Source organism: Paralichthys olivaceus, chromosome 3 (assembly GCF_024713975.1).
Source record: "Paralichthys olivaceus isolate ysfri-2021 chromosome 3, ASM2471397v2, whole genome shotgun sequence".
In the NCBI taxonomy this organism is placed as follows: Eukaryota; Metazoa; Chordata; class Actinopteri; order Pleuronectiformes; family Paralichthyidae; genus Paralichthys; species Paralichthys olivaceus.
Genome location: NC_091095.1, coordinates 18,243,876 through 18,270,204, shown reverse-complemented (window position 1 = coordinate 18,270,204; position 26,329 = coordinate 18,243,876). Strand labels below are relative to the sequence as shown.

The window sequence follows — 26,329 nt, the reverse complement described above, 5'->3', positions numbered from 1 at the left end:
TCGTATTGTTGCTGCCATGTTTTATATGGGGCTGAATGACAGAGCTTTTATTTTGAAAAAATGTGAATTCAGGTCTGAAGAATGTTGATTGCTTAACAGACCTCTGAATTAGCCAACATGCAATGTAAAGAAAAAACAGCATTAGTAAACTGTTCAAACTTGTAAATAAACAACACACTTTAAAGGTCAAAAGAACCAGGTAGGACACAAAGTAATCTAACGTCACTCTGCACCATACACTGTTTATAAAAAGCATTGCACACAACCTCCGGCACACAAACAATAAGAAGTGACAGTAACTAAAGAATTGTTTGAGGAGGACTCACTAATGACAAGGAGACATTCTGAAGTAGCCCTGGAGCATCATCAACACAGGACAAGAGAACAGACTGCACTAGTACACATGAATGTATTATAATATTTATCCAAAAATGTTAGAATAGAAGAACTTTGTACTGCACTGTAAGAACTTGTACTTTACCTGCTTTAGGTATAGATTTTGCTGATACTTACACATTTCTACTTAACTAATATCTTGACTTTTATTTGTGGTGGAGTATCTGAATACTTCTTCCACCACTGTCAAACACGAGCATCGGTTTCTCACGTCCGTTGAATTCGTCAGTGTTCAGCTCAGCCGCCTGGCGGCGACAAGGAGCCAGTTTCCCCTTCAAAACAGATAGTGTGGGTCCTCCTCCTCCAGGCTAACGTTAGCTAGCAGCCTTGCTTCTCCGGCCACACCTTCACCAACAAGTCGAGGAGATGAAGAAGTTATTCGAAGACTTCAAGAAGGACATCAAGTTTAAATCAGCGGGACCCGGGAAGAAGCTAACAGAAGACACCAGGCGAGTAGCGAACTTTTCTCAGCTTAAAGCGCTAACAACAGCTAGGTGGCTAACGTGTGCTACAGCAGGTTAGCTGGTAGTCAGCTGCTGGTGTTTACTGATTACTGAGCAGCTTGTCGTGAAGCTAACTAGAGATATGCTGACCAGCGATCTTCACATGGTTTACGGTAGCGTTTGACTTCTGCTACGTGTTAGCAACCATATTATATAACACTCTGCATCTAAGATGAGGGCGGCTAACAAGTAATCCCTCGACAAGCTTACTCAGTCAATAGGTGAAGTCAAGTCCCCTTCACCTGCAGCGTTGGCTCAACCCCGCGTGACTGAGCTGCTCATTAATCACGGCGTGCTGCAACGATGCTAACGTTGTTGTTAGCATGTGAAGCGCCATGAGTCAGCTGAGGTCTGACAATGTCCACGCTTCTCTGCCTTCATCATACACAGCGCCAAGCCTGAGGCGGTGCAGAGCAGCTCCGGGGCCAAGCACAACCGCCATGCTGCCAGTGAGGGGGCCCAGCGGGCCGGGGCCGCGGCTCTGGCCAGGATTGAGCAGCATCCCCGGCCCAAGGTGCACACCTCTCAGGACCACATCAGGAACCAGGGTGAGACACGCTGCTGCCCTCTCGTTCAAAACAACTTACTGTATGATACTATCATTATGTTATATAATCTAAACAGCTCACTGTTGGGAAGAACATGTGCTAGTGTGAAATATTACATGTTGAAATTCTTATGGAAGCAGAGAGCATAGTTTAAGGTTTCCATGAGGGGCCTTTGACTTAGTTTGGATGACTGCCACAATTCAATTATGTGTTCAAGTAATTACTGCAACAAAAGCATAAACACTGGTGTCTTGAAAAGATGTATAACAAGCTTTTCTGCTTTTGATCACAGTTAAAAGGGAGCTGGAGGCGGCGGCACTGGCTGAGAAGGATAAAGCAGCGACAGCAGAGGTTTGCAGTGATTTGTCAGGATAAATGAAGCTTGCTGAAGTTACACGATTAATATGATGTTTTGCTCAGCATTTAGTCTGGCACTGTTGAAATGACTCATTTCTTCCCAGGGATTTACAGTGCCAGTGAGAGATCCCACCTGTCTCTCTGTGTCGGGTGTGTATTTTACCTGTCCACTAACTGGAGCCACTTTAACTAAGAGTGAGAGGGAAGTACACATTAAGGAGGCCATTTTTATGGTATGTTTCCATGATATACATCAATAGTTCTTGTTTGTGCTCAAATTAGAATGTGTTTGCAGTGAGATTACATCATGTCTCAGTTTGTCCTGTTGATAAAACATGTCCTATGTTCACTGTCAGCGGTTTGAGGAGGATGCAGTTGAGGCCTCTGTTATGATGGTCCACTCATTTAACAAAGACAAAGAGAAAGTGAAGGTCGCTGTGGACATCATAAGCAAGTAAGACACTGCAATGATTGATAACAATACTAATAACAGAGGAAATATTTTTTAAACTTCAGTCAAAGAATTCAGTTTCATTTTTCTTTGTTGCTTCATCATCAGGTATGTGGATAATATATGCAAGTGTCCCACAGAGGAGAAATACAGGAAGATTAAACTCAGCAACAAGGTGTTCCAGGTGTGGAAGAAACTGGACTCATTGCCATTTTTCTTTGTTGGATCAGAACTGATAACCTTAAAGATTTTTTCATTTCATTTTATTCCTCCTGTTTTTTTCTTTAGGAGAAAGTGCGTTCTTTGGAGGGCACCAGAGAGTTCCTGGAGGCCCTGGGCTTCACAAGTGTTATGCTTCCTGTAGAGGGTCAAGGTAAATTAGTCCTGATGCTTTTGATGAATATCATCAGGGTGTTTCCTGTGCACTGTCCAATGGTTTTTAGCTTTCATGTCACATTCAACAACATTACTTGGCGAATATAATTTATTAAAACAGTCAGTCAGTACATCTTTTCACCTGTGCTCACGTTTGCTGGAATACAGAGGAGGAAGAGGAGTTCCTGGTGTTACCAGAGCAGAGTCCTGAGGCCCTGGAATTGATGAAGGAGAGAAGGGATCGACTCCAGAGAGGCGAGCCAGTCAGAGCTCAGCTGGACAGACAGCCCCAAGCTTTCAGACCCTCTCCCAACGCCCAACGCTTCGAGCTGCCGCCAGAATTTTACAACCTGTCAGCAGAGGAGCTCAAGAAAGAGCAACAGCAGAGGTACAGACCTCTCGGTAATAGATGCTCCAGTCAAAAAACAAGTTCACACTACATGACTTTCAAAGTTGTCGGATCATTGTGCAGACTTACTGTCTTGTAATCGAGAGTCTTACACATCAAGCTGCAGGAGACAGGCAAATAATTCAGCGGACATGACAATTGTATAGAATTTAGAGCGACTCAGGTTGCATTTGAACCATAGGTCTGAACCCGACTCAAGCCCATGAGAAAACTAACCAAGCCCGACCATAGCCCGACATGCATTCTGTTTTGTGTCCAAACCCAACCCAAGCCATATGCAGTTAAAATAAGCAGCGAAGCAAAACTACATTGTTCCTTATAAACAGTTCAAATCAAAATGGGTTGTTTAGCTAACAATAAACAGTTACACAGTAAATGGATTTCAGTGGTGCAGAGCAATTTAGGTGCAAAGACTGAATTACAACTGTTAATTTGTGGATTGGTGAAGTCATCTCTCCAACATGTGCATCTCATACTCATACCACGACTGTGGACTGTTGGTGTTTATCCATCTGCAGTAGTTAACCTCTCAGAGAACCAGCATGTTTTTATGTGTGTTTTGTCAGGAGTGATTTGGTGGAGAAGAACGCCATGCTACGCACAAAAGCCATGAGGGAGAGAGAGGAGCAGAGGGAGAGAAGGAAATACAACTACAGCCTGCTCAGGATCAGACTGCCTGATGGAAACCTGCTGCAGGGTAAGAACGCCCTCCTATTTTTAAATACCAACATTCATGAACAAAGTTGTTAAAGTTGTCATTGTCCCTGATTGTAAATGATGAGTCTGTGAATGATTTGTGATCACAGGCACATTTTATGCGTGGGACCGTCTGTCTGTGTTGTTTGGGTTTGTTCGGGAGTCCCTGGTGGACGGCTGGCAGCCCTTTCAGCTCATTGCACCTGGAGGTGTAAAACTACAAGAGGAAGATGAAGTGGCTCTTGCAGAACGGAACCTGGTGAGTTGTAACAAGCGGCATCTCATGGTACTGGCCTACGCAAAGTACTTTGAATCAAGATCAGATTTGTTGTCATGTATCAAGCTGATGTTCATTAACCTCTACCCTGTCACTGAAAATCCTGTATCAGCCCTTTGCTCCAGTCAGTTAATATTCATGTCTGTATGTTTCGTCTCAGGTCCCTGCAGCTCTACTCACCTTCTCCTGGGATGCAGCCGTGCAGGCAGATATCGCAGCTGCAGGTGGAAAGAACCCCACCCTTCTCAAACCAGGGCTGCTGGAAGCCATTCAGACCCTGAACTGAGCAGACGTATTCTGTCCCCAAACTCTTTCCTGCTACGATCCTCCCTGGCACTGCAGGGGGTGAAGTTGCTCCTTCCACAATGACTAGTGATGAGTGTTACTAACTGAAGTCAGTAGCAGCGATAGACTAGGGGCAGCTTCATCCTGGTGGTGTGTTCTGCTGAGCGTAACCCTTCTCTTGTCACTGTGGGGTAAATGTCACCCTGCAGTGTGTCTCAGCAACACACTCTGCTGAAGAAGCACTTCTAAGACATCTAAGGAGAAAGCAAGGGACGAGTGTGGTTTAGTAAAGCATCCTGAATGTACATGCTGTGTAGTGAACAGACTGGTTGCAGTCGTCTGTGCTCTACCCTTCAGTCAACCTGTCAGGTATACTTCTCGTGGCATGTGGAGAGACCTTGTTTCAACTGTCATCACTTCCTCCTCTGGTTTTTGTTGTTGTTGTCTAAAGTATTCAGTCCATCTTGCTTCCAACTGTTGAATCTGGAAATTAGTATGGTTCTCAGAGCACTCACCTCCGCCAAGTCCCAACAGTCCCCTTAAAGCTAACGTTAAGACTAATGTTTTGTTTGGCAGTGTTGTGGGTTCGCTCAGTGTTTAATCTGTCAGCTGATGGTCGACTGGTCTGATAACAAGTCTGTCTCTGTAAACACACACAAGCTTCTGTTGCTTGTCTTGTGCTCTACTCTGCAGTGGCTTCACACTCCTCAGTGCTGTACTACAGGATTGTGTGGTTGCTTACACAAACACAAAAGCCCAGATCAACAAACATGTTTTCTGTTGATGGTTTGACTTAAAACTGAGGCACATATTTATTTAACCCCTTAGACTGAGTTATTAGTATTAAGTCAATTCTTAAACCAAAATATTTGATCTGATCAGATTTAAGTGCTTTTATATTAAGCTGTTTGAAAGACTTGGTATAGAATTCCCCAAGTGATTTAATAGTTAAACTGCAAAAGCCTCATGTTCTCTGTCTTAAGTCATGAATTAGTTTTAATAAAAGTTCATGTCACGGATCCTGTCGTCCAGAGAGGTGGTTTTAATTCATACTGAGTTTTGTATTTGTTTGTATCAAACACATTTAATTCAGATTAAAACGGTTTAAACTTAAACACAGTGGTTTTCGTGACAACATTTCACTGAATCCACTGCGGAATAAAGGCAACAAAATTATTCCCTGAATGTTTGTTGTATGTTTTAAATCCACCTTTTTGTCAGAGAAGATTTTGTGTATGAGTATAACCGTTAAACCTGTACAAGCTAATTAGTTTCCCCTGCTTGTGGTTGGTTAAGATGACAACGACCTACCTCTCACCATACATCTCCAGTGAGTCATAAACCAACATAGATTCTGAAAGTGTTGGCCTGTGTTGAACTTTTCTGTCACCACCATCAACCTGTACCACTGTCACTGAACCAAACACACTGACGTACCTGCTATGTTGACGTTAAGGATTTGATTGTTTTTTTGTTTAGTTCCAGCGTTTGAGGGCAAGTCTGCCTTGAGCAAGAGTTCTGCACTCCACAGGTTTCAATGGAAGGGTGCAAACGTGTTCTCAGCAGTGTAACTTTATTCTAACACTTAGTGAGCTGTTGTGATCTATCCAGATGTTGTGTTTTAACCTGCCTGTATTAAAGATCGCTTGCACTGCATCTTATTTAAAAAGCAGAACTGAGGCATGACTGTTTGTTTGCATTGTGTATCTAAAGAGAAGCTTTTCTACGACTTCTCATATATGACAAACTAAAGAGCAAATATTTGGGTCTGGATCCCCCCCCGCCAAAAAAAACTATTGAACACAAACCAAACCCTTCAGAAACAGAGGGTTTCATGAGTGTCTGGTACATTAAATGTGAAAATGCAACCAAGTAATTTACCCATACGTACTTGATTCAACTTTCAACATTGTATGCGAAAACTAAATTCGTCTTTAGATACATTTACAAAATATTGTGTTGAAGGGTTGAATGTGTGTGTGTGACAGATCCCTAAAAAACACTGCTGTCTCGTCACAGAAGATCAGTGTCCTGCATTAAAAACAGTTCCTAATAAGAAATATGCTGAAAAAGTGATGGCATCACATAAGCAAAGTTACCAAGATGAAGCTGAAGGAATGAGAGATATAAAAGTGCAGTACTTTTATTCATGTTTAATGAATTTATCCTGTTCAAGTATTCTTGAAAATACAGAAAATACATATTTATAAAACACGTGACACTGGACCTAACTGTACAAGTACAGATCTAGCAACTACACCAGTGAGTTGTCAGAATCAGAAATTGCAGAATAAATGCACCCACTGAAACCAAAAGGGAAAATTTCAGCCTCTCATTTCCCAACTAATTTCTGGTTAACTATATACATTTAGAGCATAAAAAACCCATGTCTTTAATTCAACATGTCAAAAAATGTAAATAATGCTGTTCTCAACATCTTGGGTGCTTCTTCGAGAAAATTCGGTATTTCCATTCTGCTCTGTTCAACTCGATCTGCTGTAGCTAAAGCAGTGCAAGAAAGACGCCACCTTCCCCTTTAAAGAGGCCCACGCCAAACATGCCCAACTGAAACTCTAATGCAAAAAATCAGACCCATAGTTACTGGACACACCTGCCCTCAAAAGTCAAGTCAGACACTGATTTTATGCACAATTATGTTTTACAGGCAAGATGGCTCCTGACTCTTTAAAAAATTATTAGGTGAGTGGGAACTCACGATACTGAGCAGATGCCGCCTGCTGCGAGGTGCCTGTACCAGGGTGTGGTGATTCATGTTGCTCGAAGATGAAGCACCACAGAGTTCAGAGGCAGGAAGGAGAAATTGATGAGGAATCCGGAGTAGCTTGGTTGGGGGAGACTGCATCCTGTTCTCAGGCAGTAGCGAGTGCAGGAGCGGCGCTGGCCAGAGGGAGAGCAGCTGCGTCGGAGGGGTTGACTTCCATTAGGACGTCTCCATCACTGGAGGAGTTCTCTCTGTTTGGGCCTGGAGAGTAACATTTAATGAGGTTTCATTTACATCATGAACCAAATGCATGAATCCATTTTGAAAAGGGTTTCTACGAAGAGTTTGCAAATAATACAGATAATAATTACTATTTTTACATTTTCAATGTAGGGAAGAGGATTAGGGCCACTGTGGGAAAAAAAGAAAAAAGGAAAGAATTCGGACTTTTTTCTCAGAATTCTGAGTTTAAAGTCAGAAGTATGGGTGCCTGTAGCAAACCAACTTCGGGGGCGCACTAGAGTGGAGGGGAGAGCTACGTGCGGACCGAAAATGTTGGACCTCAGTGAGCTTTTCTGAGAAAAGTCAGAACTCACTTTTTCCCCCCACATTGGCCCTAATCCTCTTCCGTATCAATGAGATACAGCTGAAATAATAAGTTTAAACTGTGCTTATACGTTTTTTTTCTTTTCTTTCTTTTTTCGGAGAGCCTGACTCATTGGATCTATATTTCCCTCCTTTAGTTTGGGTAATAGAGGGTAACAGTGACAGCCCACTTTTAGAACGGCTCTGGTGCAGGAAGTCCGTCCGGAGGTCGATATTGCAAATAAAACATGCTTTTCATATGGATTAGTGGCTCTCATAGCTTATGGTAAATCTACCTTTGATTTTGATGATATTATGGCAACTGATTAAATCTCTATTCAGAAAAAACATGGGATCATGCTTATCTCCTGTTTTGAAAACACTTCCCAACTGTAGTTGGATCAACTTTGCCTCCGTTCTTCAGAGATGATTACCAATTGTCATGAAAATCGGTTCAGTGAAAGCTTCTTATGTGAGTCAAAATGTCCAACTAAACAATAAAAGCAGACTGTGACATTATTTATTCTTGCTGTGTAACTCACCACTCTTTGTGGAGATAATGACACAGTCTTCCTCATCATCTTCCTCAGTGTCAGCCTGAAAACCGTCAGCTTCTATTGCTTCCGTCTGGACAGAGAAGTGAGACGAGACCGTAATAAACTTAGGGAAATTCATACTTTCATGAGATACTAATCTGTTTAAAAATGTATTATAAGAGCAAACTAATTATGGCCCGCAAAGTGGATAAGAGCTGACCAGTTTCTCTACCTGCTCGAGATCAGTACATCTCTTCATGAACTTGGTGATTGACATGCTCCCTGTGCTCTTCCTCTTGTTGGAGGATGAAGATGTGGTGGAGGAGGTCTGAGGTGTAGTAGGAGAATTTCCCTGAGAGCCCGTGGCAGCCTGGGGTTCTTCTCTGGACTCCTCTCGGGCGCCTGTGGTGAGGTAGGTCCACTGGCAGGGCAGTGGAAGAGCCTCCTGGCCCAAACGGGACAGGACGTCTGTGTGCACATACCAGCAGCAGCGCCTGTAAGTTGAACGCTTCTCATAAACAGCGTTGTTCTTGATAAGGCGCTTCACCTGTATTCTGCATCGAGAGGAAAGAAATCAAATTATTTAAAACTGAAAAAAAAACATAAACAACAAAGGGTACTGAGTCTAACACATATCTATGCTTTAGAATAACACTTCTTGTGACAGTGATGTTTTAGGATATTTGTTTTAATTAGTAAGGGAGGGAGGAAATTACCAGGGCGTTCATATACAATCTACATGTCATTTTGTCTTAGAAAATTTAACTATTTAAATCTATTCATCTTATGTATTTTATGCCACATAATCAGTCTTAAACTAACCTGGTGGGAATGTTTTCTGTTGAGTTCTGGGGGCTGGATTGTTCAGGTGGCGATGATGATGATGAAGAGGATGAAATCTGCTGACGACAAAACTCCTGAAACTCTGTGATGATCACTTTGCTGCTGTTGACATTGCCGTGCAGCAGAGGTACCAGCTGACCGAGCACTGTGAGAAAGAACAGGGTCAAGTTTTTAGGAAATTGCGAAATCAAATTTTAAATGATGAACAAAAACACATTTTAAGATTCATTTACTTAAAACTGGATCATTTAAGTTTATCTGAAATTTAAATTTAAGTGAAACTTACTTAACATTATTATGCTTACTAGAGTGACTAATTATTGAATTACAAATGTTATGATAAATAAACCAGGAAGTAGAAACAAGTAAGCAAAACAAAGCAACACACAGACAATTGACAGTCTTGTACTTCTACCAGACAGGAGACACCGAACAAACCAACTGCTGCTGCTTTAACCCTGAGATGCTGCACTAGTGACACCCTGTATTCAGACTTTTTGGTGCGGCTATTGCAAGTTTCACCAATCACAAGTGGTCACAGGAGACACATGCAGGACATATGTTAACATCTGGTGTGAACACACGTACTAAACACTGGCCACTAGTGATTGGATCTTTCGGGACGGATGTCAATAATAGGTGTGTACAGGGGCCAGTGAGGTAGTGATGAGGCGGGGCCAGCCTGAGGTTATATGTGAGTGTAAACTCAGCAGGAGACGATTCACTAAAGTACAGACACAGACCAGATGAGTGCGAAATACGGGGAATCTCTGGGTGCAAGACCACTTGATTGACACTTGAGACATGCGTGTTATGGGCTCAAATGTTCACAGACAGCATTTCTGGTGTGTATCTGCAGCAGAGCTGTAATGTGAGGTTTTTGGTATGACTGCTGTATTTCCTCGAATTAAAGTACAGCTACATATGCTACTAAATGCCAGGACTCTTCTGGTCCTGCAATAGCAAACAAAACCTTGTTAAAACAAATTAATGGAATGAACAGAGACATTAAAACAATAGTAAAAGTTTTTTGTGGCGCATTATGCAGAGAGAATAGGCGAGACCTAAACTCTCCAGAAGAGCAGCATGGCTCACACTCCTGAGCTGCGCTGCACACACAGGCAGTGTGGCTGTGCTAACCTAATGACATGGGTGCCTAAATGAAAAGCAAGATGCTCCACGTTGCACATGCCCCGCTCATGCCATGCTCATGCCCCGCTCATGAACATTTTGCAAGATACAACCCTGGCAAGACAGGTAGGTAAGAGAGATTCACGGAGAATCAGGTTTGTGACCGAACTTTGTGAAAAAAATCTAAAGTTATTGAATTAAATGTCTACTGGCAATGGTAAAGGAGTCAATTTTCAATTGAATAATTTGTATACTTGCTAATTTAAGCGTAAAAGATGCATCAGTAAATCTTGTGACACACACTTACATTGTGCTTCTCTCTGACACTTCTGCGACAGCTCCTCTGGGCTCAGGCTGGTGTCTGCTTTGGGTAAAGGCTCAACCAGACACACAGCATAAGGCTGGAAGAGCTCCAGAACGGCTCCTTCTCCCTCCCACATGCAGCCCCTCACCACCGGCTCCAGAATCTTCATCTTCTTCTTGGTAGACATTAGCTCGTCCCACTCCTTTGCTTTCACTTTCTGACGCAGTTTCTGATTCTCCAGGTCGCCGCTCTACAGGGAGATAAGAGAGGTTAGAAGGTGCAGAATGAAAGAATTTTGAAACACAAATATTGAAATAACTGTATGTCAGATTAAGGGGTGAAATATTCAAATTTATAAAAACAAATGCATGCCCTACCTCCTCTTCCAGTGCCCCTTCATCATCTGAGAGGTAGCCATGAGGAACAAAGAAGCCATCGTCATCATCGTCATCTTCACCTCCTTCCTCCTCATCTTCCTGAAAACGATCAAGAGTTCAAAATGTTTTATAAAGTGCACTCATCTACTTTATGTGAAAACAACATCAATAATAACACTGTGTACTTTGTTGCATGTTCAAGTTCAGGAGAATATTTTTAACCCATTTCCCTTCACATAGTAAATACATTCAGAATTTCAGAACAATCAGATTTAAGGCAAACTTGTCAGCGGCCCAACCACAATTCTTTCAAGAAATCCATACGTTCTGAGTTGTTCTGAATTCTATAAAAATTGTCACTGCTCTACAAGCTGATTTTTAATGTAATGAAACCTGCTGACGTGATCCCCACTGTAGATGCATCATCAATAGAAAACTTTTTATAATAAAGAATTTACCCTAATTTTTTTATCCTCCAATGAAACTTACCCCTTCACTATGTGACAAAGACTCTCCTGGCTCCTCTTCCTCCCATTCTTCATCACTGTCCACCTCATAGTCCAACAATTCCTGTGGTGTCAGAACACAGCTGTTAGCACCAAAGCTATATAGACATTATTTCTAATATCAAATAAGGGATAAATTCTTGTGATCAAAAAGCATGATAATGTAATCTGGGTTATCAGTTGATTCAGACCTCTGCGTTACATTTAAACATCTGCAAGTGTAATCAAACAGACAAAGGCAGTTAGAAAATATTTTTACCTTGTCCTGTCTGAGGGGGCAACGAGGTGAGACATGTGAACTCTTTTTACTCCAGGTGCCCCAGTATGCTGGACGGTGGTTCTCGTGAAACCGCAAAAGCTTCATGGGTCCATAACGTTTGCGGTCCGGCACTCCATCTGGTTTAGGGCCCTCCATTGTTATACACTCACTGAGGAAATAATACTCATGAGGTGAGAAAAATTTTACCATAAATACAAAAGAAAATATAGCAACAAACATGTGATGTCTACTAGTTATCAAACAGTTAAAATGCTTTAAACCTGCTGAATTCATATTCATGCTCCTGGATAAACTGAGTGGCATTCTTCTGCAATATAGGAAGTTAAAACACAGCGCTGCACCATAATTTGTGACAGAGAACTTCTGTCTGCAGGAGTGTGTTTGTGTGAGTGTGTCTGCTTGTCTCTGTCCCTCTTCACACACAAACTGATAATCACGTGTATTTATTTATTAATCGATGATGTAGGATCATGACTCCGGATCGTTCGGGTCACTTTAACCCTGATGTCCTGTCTGTGCATGTCACATTACGTCTCGTGCTGTGTAGCAGGTTTAAACGTGTCTCATTAACTCATGAGCGACTCAAACAAACACAAAGTAAACAACAGTCCTGTATTGTTACAGTGTGGAGTGAGCGCAGGTCAGAGAGGGAGTGAGGAGGAGGCTCCGACAGCTACTCTGACACATACAGGACGACTGGAACTTTATTGAGCGACTGTCCTGATCCTGAGGCAGCAGTGGTTGTAATTATTCAGCGGTGGAAACGCGCTGCAACAATGAACATAGCAGAAAATATAAATCATTATGTTCTTGCACTGCATCAATGCAGTCGTCCACTTCTGTGCAGCAGCCCACACATAAGCCACGTGCTGCTGCTGCTCCTCGTACGCTCTGCCTAACGTGGCTGTAAAGCCTAGTTTATGCTTCTGCTTCATGTCGACCCCTACGCCGTAGCCTGACTTGCACCTCCCAAAAAATCCTAACTACATGTCGCGTTGACGCAAATCACAATCGCTGTGATTGATCCGCTCAGAACGTAATTTCCCAGCCTCGACCGGTTTAGTGGTCGTACAGACCACCTCTGCAAACGTCTTCTCTGTCGCCTGCGCTTCAACATTTGCAATATAAGCATTTGTTCTTCAATATTGATAAGCTCCAACTCCAAATACAGCTACTCCACCTTGGTCGCCATTGTTTACTGTTGTTTACTTTACAACACAACAACGCGTTCCCTCGACGCAGAACTTCGAATGCTCAACGACAGCGTGACGCATAAACTAGGCTTAACTCTTCTCCAGTCACATGATTGGTTTAGCACGGCGCTATTCCCGTTATCATTGGCTGTAAGTCGTGTTGTCTGTCAAAAAAAGGATGGGATGAGTTTTTTTGATGTTCTTTCAACCATGTCTTATATTTCTATCGAAAAGTTATATACTCAATAATGAACGCAATCGTTTTATTGCCTAGCCCTATGTGCAACACACAAGTCAAAACTGAATGAATGTCAAATCAGTGTGGAGAGCACTGGCCCCTGTCAGACTTACTGTTGTCTGATTTTTTAATTCAAAACCATATTTTATATATTATAGCACTTTTAATAACAGTAACAATCGATCATGTTTTAATAGCACTTTCTCAATAAAAAGGAAGTCATATTGGTCTGACAGATTGTATTAATTGATGAAAAAGCAGCCATGTGCAGTAATATAGAAATGTAAGGATGTGATACATTGAAAAGTATCAAGATGCATTGATGCATCAGTGTGCATTTGACTCATTGACTGCTGAATCATAATCGAATCAAAGCGTAAGGCTAGTTAAGATGCACACCTCTAATGAAGTAAGTCATAATTTCCAGTCTCACCTGAGTGTGTCTGTCCGCCTGCGCTTGGTGGGCCCTGACCGACGAGGCTTTTGTCCAATCCAGTCTTTCAGTCCATTTATGTTGTTACTGGGGTTCAACAAACACTGGTCAAGATCCTCCAAGACAGAGTCTGCACACTGAACCCGACACAGCGGTGCCAGATACATGTTTTCTTTTATCTCAAAAGGAGCAAACTTCCCGCATGCAGCTGCAAGCGTCTGAAACAACACAGGGACAAGCTGTAGTTAAAATATTTGTAGTAATAAATAAATGCTATTTCACTTATTGATACATTACATCAGAGCATTTTCCCAACAATTAGACTGATACAACCTACTAGTCTAATTTGTTCAACTAGTTTCATAATGAACAGACTAAAATATCAACACTGAGCCATTTATTGATATCTATAGAAATATATGGGTTTTTTTAACTTTAACAATAAGAGTACATTTTTCTTTCACTGTGAAGCTGTAGGCAGTCACAGTGATTTGCTCAGCCAGTCTCTTCCCTGCTCTTTCTCTCTCATTAACGCATTGACAATGGAACAGCCTATAATGGTCAGACTGGCCATCAAGAAGACCGGTAGACAACTTACCACAGCAGGGGCAACAACGTGAACAATGTAGTTATGTCCTAATCCAAGAAAAGTTCAAGTGAAACCAATCTCACATCTTGTTATGAGATCCACTGACCTTTGGAGCTTGTTGGATCTTGGATATCTGCAGAAAACGTGTAATTTCTGCTTTCTCAGCCTTGAGGCGCTGTAAACAGAAACATGTAGATCAAAATATTTTCCGGTAAAATCCACCAAGCTCATGCAACATTTCTGTTTAAACTTACATCTTTCTCTTCCTTCAACCGTTTCTCCTCTCCCTTTATTCGCTTGTCCTCTTCTTTCTTCCGTTTTTCTTCAAGCTTGGCTCTAAGGAAAGTTTCAGCACATTTAGCTCAACAAAATCCATACAGTATGTGCTAAACCACTTTTATCCTGCACAGACTTATGGAACCGAAAATTGTCCAATGGATGGATAAAAAAATAGGCTTTAGAGTAACAGGAACTTTGCATTACTCACTCTAGCTTGGATTTCCGTAGCTCCTCTTTTGCTTTTAACTTCTCCGCTTTTTCCTTTTCTTCCTTCTCTTTTTTCTCCTTTTTCTCTCGTTTCTCTCGCTCGTCTTTTTCCCTTTTCTCCCGTTTTTCTCTTTCTCGTTCCTCTTTCAGTTTGCGAGCCTCTTCTTTCTTTTTCTCTTTTGCAGCTTTAGCCTCTTCCTTCTGGCATTCCTTCTCCTGGCGCAAACGAAGCCTCTCCTCTTGTTCTTGTAAAGTCTGCAATTGCAAAATTTCAGAAAATGTTTCATACTTAATAAATAATGAAGAGGGTGGCAAATACAACCTGTAGCAAATCACATTGTGTTTTAATCAATGTTTTTTTAAAAAGACAAATAGAATTCTCACCTTCAATGAGCGTCTTTTGATCTTTTTCTGATCTTCTGGTATCTTGGGGGTGGTCTTTGGCTCCTATGAGAGGGGGGGGGGGGCAAATCTGGTAATCAGTCCGACATATTTATTAATGCAATAATATTGATACTGTACTATATATAATACTTATTTTTAGAGCTTTTTATACCATTACAAAACTGGTGTTTCACAAAATGTTTTTGTATGTATTTATCTAAAATAATTCTGTACTTGAAACATCTTCAAAGATTATAGATATTTGTCCAAAATAACATCGTTAGCCCCAGTTATACCGGCAAATCTTACACAACCCTCAGTGGGATTGACAGAAAGCAGAGAGATATGCATACTGTAGGTGTTGTAGTGGGTGTAGGGTCATCAGTCTTGGACTTCTCTGGAGAACTTTCAGACATGGAGCTGACTGATGAGGCTGACAGTACGGACTTATTTCCCAAACTGGAAACATTTCCTGACTCATTCTGCTCCTCTGATTCACTGTCAGAATCCTGTGTTGTGTCAATCTGTGAAATAGATGTTTGATCCACATCTTCTTCTTCTTCATCATCCTCCTCCTCCTCCTCTACTTCATCATTATTGGCGACTGTGCAGTCTACAGTGTGTGTCTGAGTTTGATCAAAGTTGCTGGATTTCTCTGAAGAGGCAGTTTTGTCTGTGCTTTGATGCTTGTCTTTTGTTGGGGGGCAGGGAGAAGGAGGAGCAGGTGAAACAAGGCATTTTACAGGAGACAAGGCGTTGTCCTCAGTCAGATCAATAACCATGCTCTTGTTAGAGGATGTGGAACGCCTTCGGCTCAAGAAGCCATCGAGGGGCCCGCGACCATTAACCAGGGGTGGTCTGGGGAGAGGAGAGGACTCATTCTCGTTTTCTCTGTCTGAAGGTTCGGGGTAGACATGAGCGCAGGGGCGTTTATGTGGATGGTTCTCTTTAGGTTCGGAGTTCAGGCGCTTGAATGGGAGACGAGCTGCGGGCAGAAGAAAAATAGTCACCACCACACTTGTGTTGTTTGAGTCAATATAATGTAAAACAGATGATGAGGTCAATTCAAAGTTGTTCGTGTCAGGGAGCAAAGAAATCTGTAAGGTTTAAAACAGTTCAATTTAAACATTGCACAATACTACATACTTAAATAAAAGAATGACCGAATTACAACTTGCAAAGATTTTCTGTGTATTAGCAGAACTAAAAGTTCCACATTTTGAGCTTGTTCTAAAAGGTAATTATAAAATCTACCAGTGGAGAATAATCAAGAGGAAAGGCCAACTATACAAAGCTACTTTAAATATAGGTATTATTAGATTTGGATTGTATTAAAGTTATGAACCCTCCATGCTAGATCAACAATATCTGAGGTCTTACTCTGAATCATCTATAAACTGTGTCAAAACCCATGAAAAATAAAAAATCTATGTTAGATTTTTACCTTGTATAAGTTTCTTGTTGGCATTTTTACTTGGGTTACAATCCATGCCTGAGAAGAACAAAAACATTGGCACATCAGAAAATCATACATCATGTCAAAACTTCACGTCACAATAATTAGAGACAGATAACAGAAATAATGAAGTCGAATGGAAAGTGGTCAAAGAAAAACATCAAATGAGAGTGAACAGACTGACACTTCTTGAAGGTGCTGTCACTGCAAATAAAGCTTTCAAAGTTATAACTCATAAGAACACATATATCTGAAATAACAGAACCTTGGTGCAGACGGCACATTTGACACACTGACTCCAATCCGTGTTGTTTGTTTAGTGTGCTGCTGTGATGACCTCATGCCAGAGAAGCTACTGCAGTGCGTTAATCTCCTCATCATATGTATTTAATGTGAAACTATAGCGCGCCCCGGCAGCGCTCACAGTTCTGTTATTCGGGGTGTTTCATGAAATGCCAGAACAGTCTCCATCGCCGATGTGTTACGGTCACAATGTGACAATGAATGTAAGGGTTGTGTTTGGTTTGCTCTCCCGCCAACCGGGGCAGTCGTCGGTGCAGCAGGCCCGGTCTGGTCCGCAGGGCGAGCACCGTAGTGCTGTCGGGGGTGGAAAGGATGTCCGCCTGGCTACAATCAGAACCCCCAGAAAACCTCTTGTAACAATGGAGGGTTCTAACGTCGTGTGCTACGACCACGGTGAATGTGGATGCGTGAACGAGCTACGACAAAGTCTGAGCTGTGGAGGAGCTCACCTATGAGACTTCCATGTTTGATGCTAACGTTAACCACCTCACGGGGCGCTAGCATTAGCAGCCTGTGTGCTAACCTAACAAAACTAGCATCTTTGCTAAGCACTTCTTGGCCGGAGCTACGAGCTAGCAGCAAAGCGAACCGGCTAACAAAGTTTACCACCAGGTTACACACTTTAACCACAACGTGACAGAAGCATGGTAGAAAAACGTGTGTGTTAGGAAGTTTCATAAACTTTACTTTGTTATATTCTACTGACGTTTACGGATCCAAAGTAGCATTTAGGAATACCGGTGTTGTTTCGAAGTCTGGTACGTTTCCTCTGACCTTTCTCTGAATCTTCACTCTGACACTATCGCTATATTCTTCCAAGTCTCTGTGGTGATGTTTCTATCATAAACTAACCCCTGGCCGGGTAGCAGGTTAGCTGTGCGTGGCTAGTCTTCATGTTTGAAGCTTAGCGGCAGAGTTGCACATTAAATCCGTTAACACTTGTCTCGTAGCAGTGACAACAGCAAACTCTGACTGGTGTCGTTGTGAAAACGAGGTGGTTGGCCTTACTTAACGGAGCTCCTAATGGCGGAGTGTTTTTAATTGATAGTAACTTTGTCACCAGTCTGGGTTCTCCAAATACAACCAATAAGGAAGTGCAGCCCCTCGCATTGCAGCAGTAAACATCTTGGTCTCTTTTCAGAGCGTTTGCACGCCTGCTGGACGTGACATTAGCGTTACCTCTTCTGCGGGGTGTCGATGCTGCCAAGTGGCCGTCCACAGATGGGTTTTCCGCCGCCAACATCCCAAACACTGACCGGGGCTCCACTCGTAAGCGATTTCTCCGGCGAAACAACGGAACCGTTCGTGGAAACACCCGAGAACAACCCCGATGCTGAACAAAAAGCTACGCGGTTACCTCGACGACGTGTATTTCTAATCTATTTCACAGAAACCATGACGCAGGCTCCTTCCTCCTCTCCCACTCTCTTCCTCGGTTTACCCCGATGCCTGCCTCGCGCTCAGTCGGAATTGGCGGGAGTGTGTCGCTCGCTTCAATAACCTCTTCCGATTGGTCAGCGCCAAGTCACTGTGCGCTGCAGGAGGCGTTTGATTTAGACACCGGAGCTGCACCGTGCTCGGTGCTCCACGCGTTGAAGCGCTTTTGGGCGATTTGTAACCACATCAAATCTTCAAGTGTTCTGCGACAGTTGAATTTCGAAACACAAACAATCAGTTATGCGGGTTTGATTTTCTTCTGGATCTGTTATCTGTTGTTATAAACCTACTATCCACCCCATCGAGGACAGCATGTGGAGTAACCCGACATTTGCCTCTCAGGGCACGCCCTCTGTCAGATGTTTCGGCCTTTGTGATTGGTCGATGTGTTTGACTTCGGGAAGTCAGGGTTGCCATGTTGTGGGACAGTACAATACGGATGATTTACACATATGCAGTGAAATGAATGAAGAGAGTCTGAAAGAAGGCAGGGTGCAGTGTTTATTAACATATGTACACTCACACTGCTTCATATATTCATACACATAGACAGACACAAACATTAGTGTCGCTCACTGTCAGTTTTGTTTCTATCTGTGACAAAGTTGTCAAACATGGACGTGGAGTAAAGACTTCTCCTGACTATGGCCGAGAATGGTTCAGTCGATCTGCTTTACGATGTAGAGGACGCGCTCTAACGTGGTGAAAGACTGGCATCACGGGTGGGATACTACAGTCCAATGTGGATACATGGTGTGTGGGTGGGACTCATGCGGACGGGTGTGAAGGATGGACAATCACGCGTCTCCCATTTGCCGCTCACGCGAACCCTGGGACTTGTAGTTCTTCCGGCCGCCGGGCTCGCTGCATGTAAACAGTTGGGGAACTACAAGCTCAGCGGTGCGGCGCAGGCGCAGTGTGCTGGAGTCGCGCATTAATCTGAATGATTCCAGGATCCTGCGGTTGTCGACGGAAACGTGAGGAGATAAACGTTATTCCGGTAAATGTGCCTCTTGTGCTTTCTCCGTTACGAGCGTTAACCGTAAGAGCGTCTCCAGGGTTTGTCATCAGCGATCAGGTCAGTCACATGAAGCAGGGACGTCACAGAACAGACAGTTAGCCCGTCTGTGCTGAGCTTCAGCTACTATCTCATGTACATCACACACAAAGTTAACACAGGCTAACTTCACACCGCTGCAGTTTAAAGGAAAATGGACTCTTCCAGGTTTTATTGTTAAGATTAGTTAATAGTTTGACCAAAGTTGGAATGTGCATCCAAACTGTAGAAACATGTTGAAATGAATGTGTCTCTACAGAAGCTGGTTTGAGGTTTAACATTAACATAACATTAACATGTGTTTTGTTTGTCGTTTGATCATGAAGCACATACATACAAGTAATCATGGCTATTATATGTAGTGCAAAATAATTTAGACTTCAAGCCTGTTCGACCGTTAACTGTCTATTCTGTGTATTCTTATTTTCCAGGGATAGCTGGGATTTAAAAATGGGAGGTTTGTTACTTCAAATCTATCTATCTATCTATCTATCTATCTATCTATCTATCTTATCTATTTTCTTCTGTATTGTATACATGTATTTATGATTGCACAAAACCTGGGCAGATTCCTTGTATGTGTGAAATAATGTCAGAAAAGTAAGTCAGCAAAATAATGAAGACACTTCCCCTTTTGTTTCAGAGCGCGTGAATAACTTTCCTCCCCTGCCTCAGATTTTGAGAATAAAACCATGTTTCTACCAGAACATTGAGGAGGAAATCCCTGCACCCCACCAGCAGTTGGTGCGCAGAGTCTACATTCTCTGGATGAGTAAGTCTTCCGAAACTGCATACACTTTATTTTTATTTCTAATTTTGTGTTCGTCATTAACCGCTCTGCACACCTCCCGTCCTCTCACCTCTGCAGTGTATTCAGGCACGCTGTGCATGAACGTGATCGCGTGTATTGCCTGGTGGGCCGGGGGTGGAAGTGCCACAAACTTTGGCTTCTCCCTGCTCTGGCTCATCCTCTTCAGCCCCTGTAGTTACACCTGCTGGTTCAGACCACTCTACAAAGCCTTCAGGTTAGTTGTCATCTGGTGAAAATCACAAACAACAGATTGCACTTTAACGTCAGTTTATTTAACTTGCTCATTGCCAAAACAGTCTCTGTCCACTTTGTCTTATATCAGACACACAGCAGTAAGACTTTGCATGTAAAGACACACATACAGTAGATATTGGTTTATGGAACATGAAATAAAAACTGACCCTCACCCTGTGGGTATTCATATAAAGGAAGCTGTTCTACATCTGTTGATGGACAAAAGTGGTCCAAGAAATGATCCCTGTGGATCGCCATGTGTGACTTCAGAGCAGTAAGATGCAGCTTGTATTATTATTGTACACATCTCCAATATGATTCATGATTGATGGCAGTTAATAAGAGTTCTATCCTGATCATTGCAGTTATGAATATTTTTGAGTATTTGTGTCTGAACAGAATAGAAGAAGATTGTAACTGAACAAATGGCCTGTTATTTGTCATGCAACCACCTTTTCTAAGAGTTTGACATGAGGGGAGAGTTGAGTGTGGTCTGTAATTGTGTAGAGTAAATTAACAGAATTAAGGTCCGCTATGGCTGTTTTAAAAGCGAAGAACTGAGAAGATAAAATAAGAGACAAGTACCACAACAAAGACATTTGCTGTGTTTGCAACAAATGGAACAGAAATTATAGGGAGCATCATTCAAAATTAATAAACATAAGAGAAATATAAAAATGGCAACGAAGAAACATTGAAGCATTGACAGTTTATGAAATAACACCTGAGTGAATTTGTTTTGCCGTTGTTTGTCAGAATTGTGTGGTATGAGGTCAACATGGGAACAGTTGGGGTTTTAAAGTCTGACAGCAGCAGGAAGTGAAGATGGCTCCTCTTCTGACACTTTGGTTGAATCATTGATGATACTGAGAAGATTGCTCCCTTTTCTTAGTTATTTTACGAGGCTGACTTGAGTTGAATCTAGAGCAAATGTGAATGTGTCACAACTTGTAACAAATCCAGTTAACTGTATCCAACTGGTTAGTAATGAACATGACTGTGCAGCAGAGGGTGGGAGGGTGGGATATGTCCGGTTTATTTTTCAATAGAAAAGCTGATAAACTGGAAGCCTTTGTGATAAGGGTGGTTTTGATGATTTTACTGCTCTCATCAACATTGTTAAAATAACAATCTGATGTTGGTTTATGTCATTCAGAGATAACTAATGGGTAAACTAAGACTGCAGGAGATCACATTTCTACACAAGCAAGGTTTCAGGCATGGAAAACTATGTCTTGTGTAGTTTTGTGTCATTTTCACCCTGAATGTCTTAAAGTGTCGAAGTAGAAATCACTGGACCAGGTTCTGTTAATGATGGAGCAGAAGATGAAACTGATCAGGCAGGAAACCCACCAAGTAGAAGTAGGTCAGTGGTGTGTGGGCTCAGAGACGGCCTTAGAAAAATCTGATGTTTCAGTAATGTTGTGAACGCTCCACTCTGCATCAGATGTGCTGTTAAAATTAACCAATTATAATGATGTGGTCCGCACAGGTCACAAGTTCTGTTATGAAATGACTCAAGCTCCATTAGAATTGAGTTTGCCTTAGATTAAAGCGCATGGATCAGACAGTTTGCCTTTCACATGTGCACAACGCAGCGGAAGGTTCTCTGACGCGTTCACAACAGCATCAAGACAGAGGCAGGAAGTAACAACGCACAGATACCGGTGATGGCCACAAACTCTCCTGACGTCTTCCTGGGTGTGTTCTATGTTCTTTTCATTCTTGGGTCTAGAATCGTCATCAACCCCCCCCCCCACTCGCTCTCAGTGTTCTCACATCAGATTCTCCTGAATCTCTACAGACTTTATAGTAGGAGGCCAGGCGGAGAAAATCTGCAGAAACTGCAGAGCCTCTAACTCTGACCTTTGTGTTCACACCTGCACCTCCTCCAGAGGAAAAACAGAGGATCTGCAGAGTTCAGTGCATGTCTGAAAGCAGCTTTATCCTTGTGTTTTTAGGTATTGTCTTGGCAGGCTGAGGGGGCATCTTTATGGCTGCTTTCAGAAATGCACGAAACTCCTGAGAATCTCCAGAGGGGCTGAATGTGAGAACACAAATTTTCGAGTGAGAACCTCTGGACTTTCTCCGGCCAGTCCCAGAGTAAAAACTCAGCAGAATGTCTGAATGAGCCCATGTGAGAACACAGCAGGAGATCCTCCAAAGGAATCACCTCGAGCATTTTTAAAATGTGACAGACACCAAAATGAAAAACAACAAATATTTCAGGATGAAAAAGAGGTTTCATACACGTAGAAGACACTGACGGAGATGTCAAGAGAGCTTTTGGTGATAAAAGCAGAGACCAGTGTCAATGTGATGTAAACAAAAATGTGCTATCTCCACAGTGGAATTAATACATTACATCCTGTCTGTCTGCTGCACCACCCTTCAGCTGAAAACTTCAGAGATTTCTGTGTTGTTGTGAAGGAGTCTGAGCAAAGTGTCCCCTGCTGTTCATGTGTGAAAGGAAATCTCCAGAGAAAGTCTGGAACGACTTTCATGTCTGAAATCGTCTTAAGTTTGAGTCCAACCATGCTTGTTTCTCTTCTGAAGGAGGTTCTTGCTTCATGATTTGCACTTGCACCCATCGTGGTTACTAAGAACATTTAGCTTTTCTGTGGTTTGTTCAGTTGAACGCATCATCATCATTTCACCAGTTTGCTGCCAGTTTGACCCACATGTTGTTAACCGGTAGGAGGACACAGCAGTGCAACACAAATAGGGCAACTCTAGGATTATTTGTTTTCTACTGTATCTTTTTTTGAATTAGTTTTCTTTTTTATTTCTTTCGCAGGGCTGATAGCTCGTTCAACTTCATGGCCTTCTTCTTCATATTCTTTCTCCAGTGTGTCTTGGCCCTCATCCAGACTATAGGCATATCTAACTGGGGAACATGGTGAGTGGAATCAAACCAGCTTTGAAGTCTGTGCATCCCAGTTTTTACCAGACTGCGTCTTGTGTGAAAACTTGTTTGATGAAAAGCACATTTCCCAGTTGCCTTGAGTATTTAAGAGGGTATCAGGGCTATGTTGAAGGAAAAAAATTCAGATTTTAACAATATTAATGTTACAAGAATAAATTAGCAATTGAAAAGGAAGTCATAATATTAAAAGAATCAAGTCATAATTGAATGAAAATGGTAATTATTTCAAGAAAAAGTTATATCTATTTTAGGGAATGAGCAGCAAGAAGAACCTGTGCTCGCTGTAGTTCCACTTCCTCCAAAAAACAATCTCACTGTTTCTTGAGAAACTACGAAACCTCTTTGAACAGCACACAGATGTAACCAAACCTATCCTTGCAGTTCACCAAAGTTCAAGTGACTCTATCTTATGCAATAAGTCCTGATACGTATGATAATGTGGTGGTGATGAGCCAAAAGATGAGGGATTTCATTATCTTTGAGACCTGTACTAAAGTGTCTGCCTGTTTAAAACCATTAAATGAACACATGAAGAGGTTGTTAACACCATATTGTTTAGTCAGACTCTATCTGCAAATTGTTACTCAGAATTCTTTTTTCTATGGTTGTCTCTGAGTTTCTGACATAGTGTTTGCCACATGAGTCTTATTCAAAGGCCACATTTTCTTTTTTTTAAATTGAAATTAAAACAGCCTTCAAGGCCACTAACTGAACATCGCTTGTGATAACATCACTGTTCACTAAAGAGACATGTGGTGATAATTCAGTTGTACACTGATCATCTGCTGTTTGTTACCCAGCCTGTGTTTCCTCACTTCTTAATGGCACTTTAGTAATTTTGGTTGATGTTTGTGTTGAATTCACTTTGCTGTATACTAACCCATACTACTCCATCTCACTGTCACCACCACATCAAAGCGGCTGGATTGCCACGGTGATGTTTTTCAGCCAAAATGTGGGCTCCGCTATAGTGATGCTTATTGCAACTCTGCTCTTCACTCTGGTGACTGCTTTAATGGCACTGGTGCTCATTAGGGTGAGTACACACATTCTCTGAAAACATGCACACACTTGTGAATGTAGACCCCCCCCCTGCGCTTATAAACACACACATACACTCGAGAACACACATTAATACACATAACATAAACTTTTCTTACCTTCGTTTTCCCATGGCAGGTGCACAGACTGTACCGTGGCGGTGGCGGCAGTCTGGAGCGCGCTCAGGAGGAGTGGAGCACCGGCCTGTGGAAAAATGCTCCAGTGAGGGAAGCAGGGTTCAACGCTGTGTCTCAGACAGCCCAGGGCCCGAGCTTGCCCCAGTACCCTGCAGCAGTGCCGAGCTATCCTGACAACGGTCACTGGTGATAGCCAAGCTTTGCCTCTAGATGGAGACAGATAGCTGGCCATTTCTGTGGTGCACGTGAAAGTGCACAAAAGTACTGCATCATTTAACCTTTACATGAAAAAATGCATATATAATGCATTCACATTTTTTGAACGAGATTGTGAGATATTTCAGCAGAGCTTTTTAAAGCCCTTCACTTCTGCAAAATGGTTTTCTTCAATATATACTTTTCAATTTCAGTTTTGTTTACACACTAATAGATTTTATTTTATTTTCAAAAGAAATTAGCTTAAGAAGACATATGTCATGTAAACACACGATTGGACCCTCAGAAAACAGATTTGTGATATTATGTCAAGGACATGTGCCTTATGGACATTGGTGTGACGAGTGTTTTGTGTGTTGACAGCTAGGCAGCGTAGAGAGCTGAGAAATAGGGTTGTTTATTTTTTTATTTTGAAACAATAGTCTTAAAACTGCACGATTTTTTTTTTTTTTTGGGATGAACTATTCTGTTTGTGTATTCCAGTTTAGCTTTTATTCATTGTGCTTGATATCTTCACGCTTGTCTGCTTTAGCTTTCTTGAAATGCGCCTTGCTATTACGTGCACATTATCACGCATGTGATAAAATGACTGTCGCCTTAATGATTGCTTTTTTAAAAACTGGATTCATGCTTCAGTGAAGCAACATGTGAAAACATTTCAAAAATTGTTGGTGCACGATCCTCCTTTGTGATTGGTCAGTGAGCACCTGATGTGCCATAACACCTGTACAACGCCCTAAGTTGACACGTGTTGTTCTCTGCTTTAGTATTTCTCAGTTTCTATGTTTCCAAATCGCCACTGTTTGCTTTTAGTGGTCAGTGCCCTGCTGTGAAACACCTTATCAGCTGTTGTCACTGTTCCACCCACTTTTCCCTCAGATAAATTTTGTGTTTAGTGACTGCTGTGACTGTTTGCATGCAGTTAATCATGGGTGGAGAACTAAATAGGATTTGTCATTTCAAATATATTGACATCATGTAACTAATATAAACTGACTCAAACATCTCAACTGACTCAAAGAAAAAAAGATTTAACTGCACTAAGGTGAAATCTTGCATGTGTCACTGTATGATAATGAATTCCATCAAAGTGAAAAATCTGATCAAAACCTTTGGATGTGGCTTTGAATGCAGGTTAATTTACAGCTCACTTTGATTTAGTTTCAATCATCAAATCAAAGTTATATGAAGCACGAGCACCAACTGGAAGGAAATGGTGTCCGTCTCATACTATTTTTTTTTTTGTTACAAAGTGTCCTTCATGGCCGACTGCCAAATGTAGTATTTTGTTTTTCTCTGTTCTTTGATAAGTGACAAACTATTACAGATGTTAAAATAATCTTTAAATATTGCAGCATTTCAATAAATATTCTTACTCACGTTGTGTTTGTCCTAATTGAACATATCGGGAATATTTATGACTCAGTATCTGATAAAAAGCCTGTGATGCACGTCTGAGTTTGATGATTCATAAACTCAAAAGTCCACCTCACTGTCTAGTTAAGTATTAAAAAATGCTGGCACAGCCCATCTGACCACACTAAGTCTGAATGTCAAGGCTTGTGCAACTGGGTAGCAAAGTTTTCATGGGGGAAAAAATCAATTCTTTTTACATATTACATTTAAAAAGATCAAAGTTAAGTATCCCAATAACCTTTCTACTTCAGTAAAAGTAAATACTTTCTTCCAAATACACTTACCAAATATTAAAAGTAAAAGTACTTGCTGAATGTAGCCTCTTCCCAAGGTAACACTCTAATACTACATCATTATGTTTGAGTCTCCTATTTTAAAGGAGGCCTAATGT

At 41.8% G+C, this 26,329-nt stretch overlaps 3 protein-coding genes across 6 annotated transcripts; 2 read left to right on the top strand and 1 right to left on the bottom strand.

The window, feature by feature from the left end:
• Positions 1–594: 594 nt before the first annotated feature.
• On the top strand, positions 595–5,972 carry ubxn6 (UBX domain protein 6). Its single transcript, XM_020080880.2, has 11 exons — positions 595–845; positions 1,290–1,447; positions 1,740–1,798; positions 1,909–2,037; positions 2,161–2,258; positions 2,364–2,439; positions 2,544–2,628; positions 2,799–3,018; positions 3,606–3,736; positions 3,846–3,994; positions 4,173–5,972. The coding sequence occupies exons 1-11, from the start codon at positions 763–765 to the stop codon at positions 4,296–4,298; spliced, it is 1,314 nt and encodes a 437-aa protein (XP_019936439.1). The 5' UTR covers positions 595–762; the 3' UTR covers positions 4,299–5,972.
• A 452-nt stretch (positions 5,973–6,424) lies between these two features.
• chaf1a (chromatin assembly factor 1, subunit A (p150)) lies at positions 6,425–18,145 on the bottom strand. 2 transcript variants are annotated; one of them, XM_020080879.2, is made up of 16 exons: positions 17,843–18,145; positions 16,349–16,396; positions 15,258–15,889; positions 14,905–14,967; positions 14,522–14,775; positions 14,289–14,370; positions 14,141–14,209; positions 13,446–13,663; positions 11,561–11,729; positions 11,285–11,365; positions 10,796–10,894; positions 10,422–10,668; positions 8,963–9,128; positions 8,373–8,694; positions 8,147–8,231; positions 6,425–7,280 (listed from the first exon to the last, which is right to left on the bottom strand). In XM_020080879.2, exons 1-16 carry the CDS (start codon positions 17,904–17,906, stop codon positions 7,168–7,170), a joined length of 2,712 nt encoding a protein of 903 aa, XP_019936438.2. In that variant the 5' UTR covers positions 17,907–18,145; the 3' UTR covers positions 6,425–7,167. The 2 variants fall into 2 exon arrangements, with proteins under 2 accessions (XP_019936438.2, XP_069378413.1); XM_069522312.1 differs by lacking the exon at positions 17,843–18,145 and adding an exon at positions 16,626–17,147.
• A 536-nt stretch (positions 18,146–18,681) lies between these two features.
• On the top strand, positions 18,682–25,901 carry scamp4 (secretory carrier membrane protein 4). 3 transcript variants are annotated; one of them, XM_020080883.2, is made up of 7 exons: positions 18,682–19,100; positions 19,589–19,614; positions 19,801–19,929; positions 20,026–20,182; positions 23,000–23,101; positions 24,047–24,164; positions 24,308–25,901. In XM_020080883.2, the coding sequence occupies exons 2-7, from the start codon at positions 19,608–19,610 to the stop codon at positions 24,494–24,496; spliced, it is 702 nt and encodes a 233-aa protein (XP_019936442.1). In that variant the 5' UTR covers positions 18,682–19,100; positions 19,589–19,607; the 3' UTR covers positions 24,497–25,901. The 3 variants fall into 3 exon arrangements, with proteins under 3 accessions (XP_019936442.1, XP_069378412.1, XP_019936441.1); XM_020080882.2 differs by having other exon boundaries at positions 19,019–19,178; XM_069522311.1 differs by lacking the exon at positions 19,589–19,614 and having other exon boundaries at positions 19,012–19,100.
• The last annotated feature ends 428 nt before the right edge of the window (positions 25,902–26,329 follow it).